Raw genomic sequence first — 15,225 nt, 5'->3', positions numbered from 1 at the left:
GTCGCCTTTTGCAGCAGATCGGGCAGTTTTTCTGCACCTGCCATGTAACGGATCACTTACAGCAACATTGCGTTTGGTTTCATTCATTCCCTATGGGATTTGCGGTACTTGCTGTGATCTGGGAAATGCGGTACCATACCTCCCAACCTTTGAAGAAGGGAAAAAGGTGTAAAGGCTACGTGCGCCGCAGCAAATTTTAGGCCACGCCTCTGACCACACCCATTTCACAACTAATCACACCCATATCCAAGTCCCAACCACACCCATTTAGCACTGCTGATCACACTGTTTCATATACAATAATTAAAACCAAAAAAATATGGCCACGCAGTGCTCCATACTGTATAATGGCTACGCAGTGCTCCACATACTGTATAATGGCCACACATGATGCTCCATACTGTATAACGGCCACACATGATGCTCCATACTGTATAACGGCCACACATGATGCTCCATACTGTATAATGGCCGAACATGATGCTCAATACTGTATAATGGCCATACATGATGCTCCATACTGTATAATGGCCATACATGATGCTCCATACTTGATAATGGCCCCACATGATGCTCAATACTGTATAATGACCGCACATGATGCTCCATACTGTATAATGACCTCACATGATGCACCATACTGTATAATGACCGCACATGATGCTCCATACTGTATAATGACCACACATGATGCTCCATACTGTATAATGACCGCACATGATGCTCAATACTGTATAATGACCTCACATGATGCTCCATACTGTATAATGAACACACATGATGCTCCATACTGTATAATGACTGCACATGATGCTCCATACTGTATAATGACCTCACATGATGCTCCATACCGTATAATGACCTCACATGATGCTCCATACTGTATAATGACCGCACATGATGCTCCATACTGTATAATGACCGCACATGATGCTCCATACTGTATAATGACCGCACATGATGCTCAATACTGTATAATGACCTCAAATGATGCTCCATACTGTATAATGAACACACATGATGCTCCATACTGTATAATGACCGCACATGATGCTCCATACTGTATAATGACCGCACATGATGCTCCATACTGTATAATGACCACACATGATGCTCCATACTGTATAATGACCGCACATGATGCTCCATACTGTATAATGAACACACATGATGCTCTATACTGTATAATGAACACACATGATGCTCCATACTGTATAATGGCCACACATGATGCTCCATACTGTATAATGGCCGCACATGATGCTCCATACTGTATAATGGCCACACATGATGCTCCATACTGTATAATGACTGCACATGATGCTCCATACTGTATAATGACTGCACATGATGCTCCATACTGTATAATGGCCACACATGATGCTCCATACTGTATAATGGCCACACAAGATGCTCAATACTGTATAATGGCCACACATGATGCTCCATGCTGTATAATGGCTACACATGATGCTCCATACTGTATAATGGCCACACATGATGCTCCATACTGTATAATGGCCACACATGATACTCCATATTGTATAATGGCCATGGCTCATATCCCCCCCTCTTCCTATATGCATGGCTGATGGCTCATAATTCCCCCCCCCCCCCGTATGCATGGTTGATGGCTCATAATTCCCCCCCCGTATGCATGGCTGATGGCTCATAATTCCCCCCCCCCTGTATACATGGCTGATGGCTCATAATTCCCCCCCCTGTATGCATGGCTGATGGCTCATAATTCCCCCCCTGTATGCATGGCTGATGGCTCATAATCCCCCCCCTGTATGCATGGCTGATGGCTCATAATCCCCCCCCCTGTATGCATGGCTGATGGCTCATAATCCCCCCCTGTATGCATGGCTGATGGCTCATAATTTCCCCCCCCTCCCTCCCTATGCATGGCTGATGGCTCATAATTCCCCCCCTCCCTCCCTATGCATGGCTGATGGCTCATAATTCCCCCCCCCCCCCTCCCTATGCATGGCTGATGACTCATAATTCCCCCCCCTCCCTCCCTATGCATGGCTGATGGCTCATAATTCCCCCCCTCCCTCCCTATGCATGGCGCTGTCAGTCGCGTTTTTGACCCGGGACTTGAAAAAAAAAAAACAGAAAAAAAAAAACACCCTGCTCAGGTGCCGCCCCCAGCAATGTCGCCGCCCTAGGCACGTGCCCTCGCGTGCCTAGTGGCAAATACGGCCCTGATCCTAGGGTAGTTTAAAAAAATAACAACAAAAAAACAAACCTGCCTTTTCTCACCCTTCCTGAGTCCAGTGTGGAGTCTCCACCGCTGAACCCGATGTGTCTTATCATCTGCAGCAATGACATCACCCTATCAGCACTGAAGTCAGCGAGCGGAGTGGCTTGTCCTGTCCACCCGGGCAGAGTTGCTGAGCTCACTAACTGGCTGCAGCGTTACTGACAAACACAGGGAAGTTCAGTACTGGACCTGTGGAGGGTGGTTAAACGAGGTAAAAAAAAAACATACTTTGCTTTAAGACAAAGTAGGAGGGTTATTCTCCGGGATGGACCAATGTTTCCAAGAATATGCCAACAATACACCATTATGTTTTCTCTATCAGGTCATTCCATGTCAAGTGAAACAATGATTTTTTCCTTTATATTTTTAATTCTTTTGAGATTTTGTTATTTGGTAATAGTGTGTCAGAGAATGCAAAATGTGAAGAAAGAAAATTCTAGATTTTTTTTTTATTGATTTTCAGGGTATGTGCACACAATTGTTATCAATTGCTAGGAATGCAGATGTATTGAGGTAGACTTAGCCTTTGTACCTTTCAAACTTAATGGACTGCGCATAAGTTATTGCAAGAGGTAGTTAGACCACAATGAGCCTTGGGCTACTTTCACACTAGCGTTTTTTGCAATATGTCGCAATGCGTCGTTTATGGCAAAAAACGCATCCTGCAAAGTTGTTTGCAGGATGCGTTTTTGCCCCATAGATTAACATTAGCGACGCATTGCAACACGTCACAACCATCGTGCGACGGTTGCGCCGTGTTTTGGCGGACCGCCGGGAGCAAAAAACGTTAAATGTAATGTTTTTTGCTGCCGACGGACCGCTTTTTCCGACCGCGCATGCGTGGCCGGAACTCCGCCCCCACCTCTCCGCACCTCACAATGGGGCAGCGGATGCGCCGGAGAAATGCATCTGCTGCACCCATAGTGCGGCGCATCAAACGCTAGCGTCGGAATCTCGGCCCGACGCATTGCGACGGGGAGATTCCGACGCTAGTGTGAAAGTAGCCTTATTCACTGTTCATAGGGAAGGCTGCAGCTGGCATGTGGCTCCCACCCTGTGTCCTTGTTAGTGACTGCTTCAGTGTAGAGGCAAGGAGCGCCATCTTATGGCACAAACTTGGGTGGTGCATGCGCAAATGGATTTATTGCTACATGCACTTCGCTCAGCTACGACCTTACAAAATAACTGGCGTCAGCCCGTACTGCTAGGACACACATACAACTGCATAGCTGTGACACTAAGGGGTCGGGAATCAAGGCCAGGCATATGTAATGTGACTATAGATTGCAGGAGAGACCACAAGGCTTGCAGCCCGATTGTCGCATACAATTGCAGGTGCCATGGATCAGTGCTGGTGTGTGTGGCTGAAGTCCCTACATATTATAAAAAACCAATAAAATCACATAAAAATGATTCTGCTAAAAAAAAAAAATAATCTTATGACGAAAACTAAAAATAAACTTAAATGATATGAAAACTTGTGGTTCTGTCCTGAAATGTAAGGCACCAGATGCTTAAAAATGTAACAGAAATTGTCTTTTCTGTATAAAACAGAGTCCCGAAGAATTGAAGGCATTTGCTCAAGTGAATGGAGGGGCAGGCTGCTCTCATGCGTTCCTATGCCAAGACTTCCGTGGCTTTCTGGATTAGAGGGATCTGCGGGAAGGGAAGAAAGAAGCAAAAAAAAGTTACAAAAGGAATCGGATCAATGAAATGGAGACTGTAAATGAGGGTCACGTAGTCACAGCGCCTGTTGGGAGGCTTCCACATGGCGTTCAGAGTAGATGAAATTAAATAAATTATTTGATACGCAATCCAACAACAAAAGGTTCACCAACGTTTCGGCCTACATCAGACCTTCCTCAGTGCCTATTGTCCAATTGAAGAAAATAAACCTGGAAGGGACAAGAAGCACCATATGGTCTTATCTGGGTAGATAGTGTGGAGAAGAATGCGCACCAGTAAGCATACCTGATAGTGTTGTGTGAACACAACCACTGAAAGAGGCATGGGCTGCTGCAGACCCACAAGAAAGGAATGAAAGGTGTTGGAATGGTGTGGGTTCACCTGTGCTACCGCTGCCACGCCATTCCAGCACCTTTTATTGTCCAACTGAAAAGATATCAGATTGCATTTTACTCCATGGGTCCGCTTGGAAGCGCTGAACACTGTGTCCACAGACGTCTGTTGGAACCAGCGGTAGAAACCATATAGCCTACTTTGGGTCACACAAATGCCCCCATCCAGTTTTGACATGTGCAGTCATCACATAGTCTTGCGGCTGTTAGACAATCCCTGCATGTGTTGAGGCTGTCAAACTGTTGTGAGACATGCAGCCGCGGGGACTGGAACATATAATTCGAGCACACCGAAGACACTGGGTTTGCACCCGAGCATGCTCAGATAAACACCTTATCCAAGCACTTTCGCTCATTACCAGTCGCAATCAATCCATTTTTCTGCACAACTGCTGGGCCTACTAATTCAGTGAGGCACCAGAGATTCCAGCAGGTAGGAAGTGGCTCGCAGGGCTTCCATCCAACAGCCACAAACTACTCATGAGGTCACTGGACCAGAGAACTTGTGAATTAATTGCTTATCTGTAAAAAGTAGTGTGGCACCCCAGGAGTCCGGTTGCCACATTGGCATTGCCTCCATCACGGGGGTGATGACATGCCTGGAAGCAAGGAGGGGTCCCCTTACCAGGTAATACCAGCATCCAACACTTTTCCTGACTCCAGACCAGAAGGGGGAGCTCTAACATCTGGTTTCAGGGGAGCTTCCCTATAAGTTCTGGCCTGGAGGCGGGGTTAGGAGTCTGAGGGAAGAGCAGTGTGGGAGAAGAAGGAAGTCGAGGAGAACCTGGGGCGTGGAACTGTAACCAAGCTCACCCAGAAGTCCCAGCAGCTAAATCTGGAGGCCGGGGACTGCAGGTCTCCTGGCCCCATCTAACACCCATCGGCACAGCAGCACCCCGGAGCATCCACGAAGGAGCTACACCTTTAGTAGGTTCAAGCTGCCTGCCATATGGGCAAGAACTTAAGTAAAGGAAGGAACAGAGGCCAGAGCATAGCTTTAGGCAGCAAAGACCTCAGAGGACAGCGCAATAGGAAGGCCTCCAAACCCATCAGGCTTAGTGGACCCTAAATTGCTTCCAGGCTGCCCAGATCTCCATTACCATCTGTCATCAGTGCTCTGGTCTGCACCTTGAACCATCAAGTAAAGGTAAAGGAAACCACAACCCCTGAGTCTTGAGTCATTCCTCACTCCCTCAGTCCTGCACCCCAACGTTCACGATCCCTTATAACAACAATACCGGTAGCCCTGGGGCTCCACTCCACCTGTGGGGAGCAGAACCATCTCAGCTGCATCACCATCAGCCCCAGTGGACTTGGAGCACCCACTAGGACCATGGGGTACTCGGAACCAGGCCGGTTCTTAAAGGGATGTGGTCACGGCAGCGGTGACCCGTTCTGTGGCCCTGAGTGTCCAATAAAAGGGGGTTAATGGAAGTGGAAACAAAGTCTGGTGTAATAGTGATGTTCGTGATGCTACCTGTGGTGCTCGGCCATGGATGAGCGACGCTGCTTAAAGGGGTCCACTGGAGATGATGGTATTGCAGCTTAGATGGTACAGCTCCCCACAGGTAAAGCTTAGTACCCAGGGCTCCCGATGTAGTTAGAAATGATGATAGATGGTGAAGTGCAGGAAAGAATTGGAGGACACATGGTTGCAGTCTCTTTACCTTTTACTGATGCAGTTCAGGTACAGGTTGTCTTTGGAATCGGAGAAGCCTGGAAGCGATTCGGAATCCCCCTAGACAGGTGGGGTTGGAAGCCTTCCATACTGCGCTGTATTCCCAGTCCCATGCTGCCTGAGATTTCATACAAGGTCCTCTCTCACTCTGTCCTTTTAGGTGGACATTACCCGCATGGCAGGCAACTCGAGCCTTTTTACAGGAGACCCTCTCTTGTAGTGACTCCGGGCTCTAATCTGCTGCTGTGCCTTCGGGTGTAATTGTGGCCAGGAGACTTGGAATCTCCTGCACGCTGATTTCTGCTGTGGGGTATACAGTTACCCCCACAACCTCGGAATTCCGGCCTCCGGTTTCTGCGCTTGATCTTGGAGTGAGCCCAATCCAGTTTCTCTCTCCTCCTTTGCTCCTTCTCCCCTCACTGTCTCCTACAGACTGTCTGACTCTCCTGTCAGGAGCTGCAGAACAGCATGTCTGCTCGGCTCCAGCTCTCCTCACAGACTCACCACTAACTCCTCCTCCAGCCAGAATATATAGGGAAGCTACCCTCAAACTGAGTCTAGAGCTCCACCTTCTGGCCCAGAGTCAGAACAGTGTTGTGTGTACGTCTTATTTAAAGGGATCCTTGTCGCTTCCAGGTATGGCATCACCCTCCCCGTGAGGAAGGCAATACCACTGTAACAACCGAATTCCTGGGGTGTTACAGACTCCTTAAACAGCGTCGGCTATCCACTGCCGAACACCACAGGTGGCGTCACGTTAAACTCCCTATAAAGTTTCTCCCTCAGCATTTTATTGCACGCCCAGGGCCACAGACTGGGTCCCTGCTGCTATGACAACCGTCGGGAGAACTGTCTGACCCGGATCGAGTATCCCACGGCCCTGGTGGGCGTTGCAGTAGAACATTCTAGCTATATTTACAGACAGGACTACTGGCCATGTCATCCATCTCCTGGCACGCTCACCTTCGTCAGATCTACACCAGTGAGAGTTTGAACCGAATCAGGAACTTCAGCCAACAGACGATTCATTTCACCGTTTTTTTTACTGTTCTCTCCACTGAGAATGACAATTTCATCCACTTTGGCCAATGGCGCTGACACTTTGGCAGCAATCTGTAACAAAGAAGAAACAACTCCAGCAAACGCACAAGGTAAAGCGATGTGGGAATAAATGGCTGAAGCTCCAGAAGCTAGTGGTAGAAGAAGAGTAATAAGAGGGAAAGCAAGAGCCACGGCAAAGGGAGACAGTCTGTGCATCAGATTGTGGGGGGACAAAACCCAAACCTTCATCAATGACATTTCATATCCTGTACAACCCTGAAAGCCCTAGTGCCTCTTATATCAGGGATTCATGAATATCTCCACCAACCTCTGCTGAATGGTTCAGAGACCGTTCTCAAAAATCAAAGGCGTAAAAGCGACGAGTTACCTGTGGCAGACACTCCAGAACAAGGGCCATTTTAGCTGCCTCTCCATAATGTTGGTAGGCTCCGGCTTTCAGCTTCATCCTCTCGGCTTCTGCTTTTCCCATAGCTTCAATGACAGAGGCTTCTGCTTCTCCAACTTTACGGATCTTCTCGGCCTCTGCTTGAGCAATCAGCACTTGTTTCACCCTATGGAAAATCAAAAAAACATAAGCAAAAGACGTCCGATCTGAACCAGCAACTAGAAATGAAGAGCTACAATTCTCATCCTAAAAACACTTTAAAAAAAAATTCTGGTGTTATCCAGGAGTAAAAAAACAAAACAAAACCTTTTTTCCTCCAAAAATAGGATATATGTCTACAGGTTGTGTAGTATTGCAGCTCAGCCCCAATAACTTCAATGGAGTTCATCTGCATGGACAGCTATGGAGATGCGTGTAGAAACCTGCAGCCATTAGTCTTCTAACCCTAGAAAACCCCTTTTAAATGCTAAAAAGGACAATTGGAAACAGCTGGATACTATAATAATAGGCTACGTGGAAGGGGGGTATTATTACAAAAAAAAAATGTTTTCCCCCCACATCCTTGGCGTCGCTGTAGAGTCCAGTAATTGAGAGACTGAAAATTGTAATTCTAGGAATTAATAAATATTGATGTTCCCACAGGGAACAAGGACAATAAATCTAACTGAAAAAAAGGGAAAAATGTGTGCCAGGACTAAATATAATAATCCGAATTACCAAAAAATTTCTTATAAACTTTACTGAAATATAAATCCTAAAAGCTGTGAAATATCAGCATTTCCTTTTTTTTTTGGTTGTATTTGAATCCGGTAATTGGCTGCAGCGGTCACATGTGTACTGTAGATGTGACATAAGCGCTGCACCATGTCAATAGAACCTGAGGCAGCAGCAGAGAAGCAGCACAAGACCTGCGGAGGACGAATATAGCAGGTTTAGTGATTTTGTACATTTATTTTTTTTTAAATCAGATATTTTTTATTAAACCATAAATATTGCACATAAACAATAAAAGGGATACTTTGTTATCAGCAATATACCAATGTACAATACTTTTTTAAAGAAAACATATTTAGTCCCAAACCAAACTCCCCCCCCTTCCCCCCCCTCTAGAGACCTGTCGACCCCCCCTACTTTGTCATATATAAAAATACAAGAAAAGGAAGATGACTTGTCAATAATCCTCCCAATGGGGCAAAAGGTCTTTTAGATCAGGGGTCCCCAACTCCAGTCCTCAAGGCCCACCAATAGGTCATGTTTTCAGGATTTCCTTTGCATTGCACAGGTGATGCAATTATTACCTGGGCAAGACTAAGGAAATCCTGAAAACATGACATGTTGGTGGGCCTTGAGGACTGGAGTTGGGGACCCCTGTTTTAGATCACATTGATTCAAGCCACGGGTTCCACAACCTGTCAAAGAGGTCCGTCTTGTTGATTTTGTACATTTATAAACCTATGGTGCAAAAGTTTGTTATTGCAGAAACCTTTTTAAAGTCCTTCTTCCTACAAAATAAATCTGGTTCAGATTCCGACAATGTTATGAATACAGGGAAAGTGACGCCGTATCTGCCAAGTGTGTACTCACTTCTGTCCTTCTGCAATCTGCTGCATCCTATAGGCCTCGGCTTCTGCGGGCCTCCTCACTGTGGCAATCAGCTCCTTGTCCGTACGAACAATTTCTTTCTCCTCAATATCAATCTGTTTCTTCCTCTGTACGACCTCGATCTCAATTTCTTCCTGTCGAATCTTCTGCTGTTCTTTAGCTGCCTGAAGTTCATACGCCAGCTGAGATTCTGCTTTCTACATAAGAAGGAGATGACGGTTACAGCGAGGACCATGTACATGGTGTGTACCCGCACGGTGCTGCTACACCCGCTCTGATCAGTGCAAAAACGGGCTCCCCCAAACTCAGGCACGAGATGTTAGCACCAGAACCTAAGAGGTGGGGTCTCCATCTTTTTATGTGGGATCGGTGCAGCCTTCAATAAGACGCAAGTGTCCATGACCCAGTTACTAGATCACCGGGATTGCTTCTTTGGAAGGGTGCTTTCACATTGCATTCTGAGTCCCCAGCAGGGCATACATTTGAAATTCCCCCCCCCCCCCCGCAACACGGGGTCCATTTTATTTTGAACATATGGCCCAACAAGGGACAGAGAACGCAATGTGAAAGCACACCATCACTTTTTTTCAGGTACCAGTCACCAAATACAAAGAACATCTCATATGACCTTCTATTTTGGAGGTGCTTGGACCCACTGCTTTTTCCATCACACTCTGACACTTGCTAAAGTTGCACAGGTCTTTATTCTTGCCCCATTTTTACAAATTCAAGAAATGACCGTTTACTTGCTGCCTATTATATTGTGCTAATATGAGAATCAATGTTCACACATTATGGCAGACCAGTGGAATACTAATATAGCAATACACTATACACTGCTCAAAAAAATAAAGGCTGTTACAACACAACACAAAAGATTGTTACTCACACTTCTGTGTAATCAACCTGTCCAGTTATGAAGCAACACTGATTGTGAATCAATTGCTCCTGCTGTTTTACAAATGGAACAGACAACAGGTAGAAATGATAGGCAAAGACAACACCTAAAGGAGTGGTTCTGGAGGGGGTGACCACAGGCCATTATTCTCTGTTCTCATCCTTTTTGCATGAGGCATTGTCTATAACCCACAGAAGTTGCTCAGGTAGTGCAGCTCATCCAGGATGGCACATCATTGCAGTCTATGGCAAGAAGAATAGCTGTGTCTGTCAGCACAGTATCCAGAACATGGAGCAGATACTAGGAGACAGGCCAGTTCACCAGCAGATGTGCAGGGTGCCATAAGAGGGCAATAACCAGTAGCAGGACCGCTACCACCTCATTTATACAAGGAGGAAGAGGAGGAGCAGTGCCAGAGCCCTGCAAAATGACCTCCAGCAGGCCACTAACATCCATGTATTTGCTCAAACTGTTAGAAACAGTTTCCAGAGGGTGGTATGAGGGCCAGTTTCTAGAGGATGGTATGAGAGCCAGTCTCCAGAGGGTGGTATGAGGGCCAGTCTCCAGAGGGTGGTATGAGGGCCAGTCTCCAGAGGGTGGTATGAGGTCCAGTCTCCAGAGGGTGGTATGAGGTCCAGTCTCCAGAGGGTGGTAAGGGCCACAAGTAGGTTTTATGCTTACAGCCCAACACCGTGCAGGGCGGTTGGCATTTGCAGAGAACAAAGAGCAGTTTCACACTCAGCATGTGAAACATGCGTGATAGTCTGGAGACGCCGTGGAGAACTTTCTGCTGCCTGCAATATCCTCCACTCCAGCATGACCGATTTGCAAGTGGGTGAGTAATAGTGTGGGGAGGCATTTTTTTGGAGGGCGGCACAGCCCTCCATGTGCTAGCCAGAGGTACCCTGACTGCTATTAAGTACCAGGATGAGATCCTCAGACCCAATGTGAGACCACATGCAGGTGCACTGGGATTCTTCTGATGCACGACAATGCTAAAGGTACCGTTACACTAAACGACTTACCAACGATCACGACCAGCGATACGACCTGGCCGTGATAGTTGGTAAGTCGTTGTGTGGTCGCTGGGGAGCTGTCACACAGACAGCTCTCTCCAGCGACCAACGATTAGGGGAACGACTTCGGCATAGTTGAAACTGTCTTCAACGATGCCGAAGTCCCCAGGTAACCAGGGTAAACATCGGGTTACTAAGTGCAGGGCTGCGCTTAGTAACCCGATATTTATCCTGGTTACCATTGTAAAAGTAAAAAAAAAAAACACTACATACTCACATTCCGATGTCTGTCACGTCCCCCGCCGTCATCTTCCCGCACTGACTGTGTCAACGCCGGCCGTAAAGCAGAGCACAGCGGTGACGTCACCGCTGTGCTCTGCTTTACGGCCGGCGCTGACAGTCAGTGCAGGGAAGCTGACGGCGGGGGACATGACAGACATCAGAATGTGAGTATGTACTGTTTTTTTTTTAACTTTTACAATGGTAACCAGGGTAAATATCGGGTTACTAAGCGCGGCCCTGAGCTTAGTAACCCGATATTTACCCTGGCTACAAGTGAACACATCGCTGGATCGGCGTCACACACGCCGATCCAGCGATGACAGCGGGTGATCAGCGACCAAAAAAAGGTCCTGATCATTCCCCAACGACCAACGATCTCCCAGCAGGGGCCTGATCGTTGGTCGCTGTCACACATAACGAGATCGTTAGCGGGATCGTTGCTACGTCACAAAAAGCGTGACGTTGCAACGATATCGTTAACAAAATCGTTATGTGTGAAGGTACCTTAAACCTCATGTGGCTGAAGTGTGTCAGCAGTTCATAGTGAAGAACAAGACGTGCACTCTCACTGGCAATGGTGCAGACTGAACGTGGAGGACTCAAAAAAGTATCTTCAGAGAGTTATTAGCCAAACAAGTGTTTTTTTTTATTTTGAAAAACACCAACAATTTATATAGAAAATTCACCGCAGTGTTGCAAGGTAACGTTTCGACCCTCTGGGTCTTTTTCAAACCTTACTGGAACAGAAAAAAATATACATGGTGTCACTTTACCATGAAAAAATAACATAATAAAACAAGAAACACACAAATAAGTACAAGTATAATGTCCCTATTCAATAGAAATCATAATATGTCTGTATAACAGTAGATAAGACGGCAGTATAGCGGGACCCTTCAAGATACTGGAGAGAAACCGTGGTAGGTATCACCAGAGGTATCATTGGACCTTTAAGATGTTGTACACATACTCTCAGAGAGATTTTAGGAATAAATTCTGAAAAAAATTCTGAAAAAAACACCTTCGGTATATCCATGTGACAAGGGCTAAATACATGGAGAGCACAGCAAAAACCGTATCACATAAAGAGAAAAACACATATACAGTTAGGGCCAGAAATATTTGGACAGTGACACAAGTTTTGTTATTTTAGCTGTTTACAAAAACATGTTCAGAAATACAATTATATATATAATATGGGCTGAAAGTGCACACTCCCAGCTGCAATATGATAGTTTCCACATCCAAATCGGAGAAAGGGTTTAGGAATCATAGCTCTGTAATGCATAGCGTCCTCTTTTTCAAGGGACCAAAAGTAATTGGACAATGGACTCTAAGGGCTGCAATTAACTCTGAAGGCGTCTCCCTCGTTAACCTGTAATCAATGAAGTAGTTAAAAGGTCAGGGGTGGATTCCAGGTGTGTGGTTTTGCATTTGGAAGCTGTTGCTGTGAGCAGACAACATGCGGTCAAAGGAACTCTCAATTGAGGTGAAGCAGAACATCCTGAGGCTGAAAAAAAAAGAAAAAATCCATCAGAGAGATAGCAGACATGCTTGGAGTAGCAAAATCAACAGTTGGGTACATTCTGAGAAAAAAGGAATTGACTGGTGAGCTTGGGAACTCAAAAAGGCCTGGGCGTCCACGGATGACAACAGTGGTGGATGATCGCCGCATACTTAATTTGGTGAAGAAGAACCCGTTCATAACATCAACTGAAGTCCAGAACACTCTCAGTGAAGTAGGTGTATCTGTCTCTAAGTCATCAGTAAAGAGAAGACTCCATGACAGTAAATACAAAGGGTTCACATCTAGATGCAAACCATTCATCAATACCAAAAATAGACAGGCCAGAGTTAAATTTGCAGAAAAACACCTCAAGAAGCCAGCTCAGTTCTGGAAAAGTATTCTATGGACAGATGAGACAAAGATCAACCTGTACCAGAATGATGGGAAGAAAAAAGTTTGGAGAAGAAAGGGAACGGCACATGATCCAAGGTACACCACATCCTCTGTAAAACATGGTGGAGGCAACGTGATGGCATGGGCATGCATGGCTTTCAATGGCACTGGGTCACTTGTGTTTATTGATGACATAAGAGCAGACAAGAGTAGCCGGATGAATTCTGAAGTGTACCGGGATATACTTTCAGCCCAGATTCAGCCAAATGCTGCAAAGTTGATTGGATGGCGCTTCATAGTACAGATGGACAATGACCCCAAGCATACAGCCAAAGCTACCCAGGAGTTCATGAGTGCCAAAAAGTGGAACATTCTAAAATGACCAAGTCAATCTCCAGATCTAAACCCAATTGAGCATGCATTTCACTTGCTCAAATCCAGACTTAAGACGGAAAGACCCACAAACAAGCAAGACCTGAAGGCTGCGGCTGTAAAGGCCTGGCAAAGCATTAAGAAGGAGGAAACCCAGCGTTTGGTGATGTCCATGGGTTCCAGACTTAAGGCAGTGATTGCCTCCAAAGGATTTGCAACAAAATATTGAAAATAAAAATATTTTGTTTGGGTTATGTTTATTTGTCCAATTACTTTTGACCTCCTAAAATGTGGAGTGTTTGTAAAGAAATGTGTACAATTCCTACATTTTCTATCAGATATTTTTGTTCAACCCTTCAAATTAAACGTTACAATCTGCACTTGAATTCTGTTGTAGAGGTTTCATTTCAAATCCAATGTGGTGGCATGCAGAGCCCAACTCGCGAAAATTGTGTCACTGTCCAAGTATTTCTGGCCCTAACTGTATACAACCATCACAGTCTAATGCAGGAGCCCAGGGAGGTCACCTAGATATGTCTATAACAATATGAAATACCATGGTGGTGGACATAGATAGCAGTATAATAAGCGATGGGTGCTGACCTTATGGAAGTAGAAAATAAGAGGAGGGCAAAATCCCTGGAGAGGTGCAGGAGTCCCGCTAGGGACTGTAAGAAGGAAGGCCACAGCGATGAATGTAGTAAAGTAGGCAGGAAGGCTGAAGTGGAGAGATAGAGGGAAACAGGTGTATTTACCTATCCGTGTGTAGCATCGGGTATCTGCGGTGGTGGTGTGTGGAAGCATAGAGGTGAGCGCCCTTTATGCTGGGCGGCCGGAAGTGTGGAGCGCCGATTGCGCAGGCCGAGTGCGCCCGCGCACACCATTAGCCCAGGCAGGGAACGCCTTCCACAGTATCCCTCTATCCACACTGCGCTTGCGCAGTCTGGATTCCTTCCTCCGTGCGCTCCAAACCTCCTTTTGGCCGCCTTTCATTGCGCCTGCACACTCGGCGCTCCACACTTCCGGCCGCCCAGCATAAAGGGCGCTCACCTCTATGCTTCCACACACCACCACCGCAAATACCCGATGCTACACACGGATAGGTAAATACACCCGTTGCCCTCTATCTCTCCACTTCAGCCTTCCTGCCTACTTTACTACATTCATCGCTGTGGCCTTCCTTCTTACAGCCCCTAACGGGACTCCTGCACCTCTCCAGGGATTTTGCCCTCCTCTTATTTTCTACTTCCATAAGGTCAGTACCCATCGTTTATTATACTGCTATCTATGTCCACCACCATGGTATTTCATATTGTTATAGACATATCTAAGTGACCTCCCTGGGCTCCAGCATTAGACTGTGATGGTTGTATATATGTGTTTTTCTCTTTATGTGATACGGTTTTTGCTGTGCTCTCCATGTATTTAGCCCTTGTCACTTGGATATACCGAAGGTGTTTTTTTCAGAATTTTTTTCAGAGAATTTATTCCTAAAATCTCTCTGAGAGTATGTGTACAACATCTTACAGGTCCAATGATACCTCTGGTGATACCTACCACGGTTTCTCTCCAGTATCTTGAAGGGTCCCGCTATACTGCCGTCTTATCTACTATTATACGGACATATTATGATTTCTATTGAATAAGGACATTATACTTGTTCATATTTGTGTGTTTCTTGTT

General features: G+C 46.0%; 1 protein-coding gene across 2 annotated transcripts in view; it reads right to left on the bottom strand.

Moving 5' to 3' along the window:
- Positions 1-2,120: 2,120 nt before the first annotated feature.
- The window catches only part of LOC138672816 (flotillin-2-like), a 113,847-nt gene continuing 100,742 nt past the window's right edge, over positions 2,121-15,225 (bottom strand). The window contains exons 8-11 of one of the 2 annotated variants that reach the window (XM_069761211.1): positions 9,057-9,271; positions 7,455-7,638; positions 6,989-7,138; positions 2,121-3,925 (exon numbers count right to left, since the gene is read on the bottom strand). In XM_069761211.1, the coding sequence (XP_069617312.1) occupies positions 3,887-3,925; positions 6,989-7,138; positions 7,455-7,638; positions 9,057-9,271 (588 nt within the window). In that variant the 3' untranslated portion in view covers positions 2,121-3,886. The remainder of the gene's footprint in view (positions 3,926-6,988; positions 7,139-7,454; positions 7,639-9,056; positions 9,272-15,225) is intronic. The other variant, XM_069761212.1, reaches the window with a different exon arrangement.

This window comes from Ranitomeya imitator, chromosome 3 (assembly GCF_032444005.1).
Source record: "Ranitomeya imitator isolate aRanImi1 chromosome 3, aRanImi1.pri, whole genome shotgun sequence".
NCBI lineage: Eukaryota > Metazoa > Chordata > Amphibia > Anura > Dendrobatidae > Ranitomeya > Ranitomeya imitator.
This window is presented reverse-complemented; position numbering and strand designations above follow the sequence as displayed.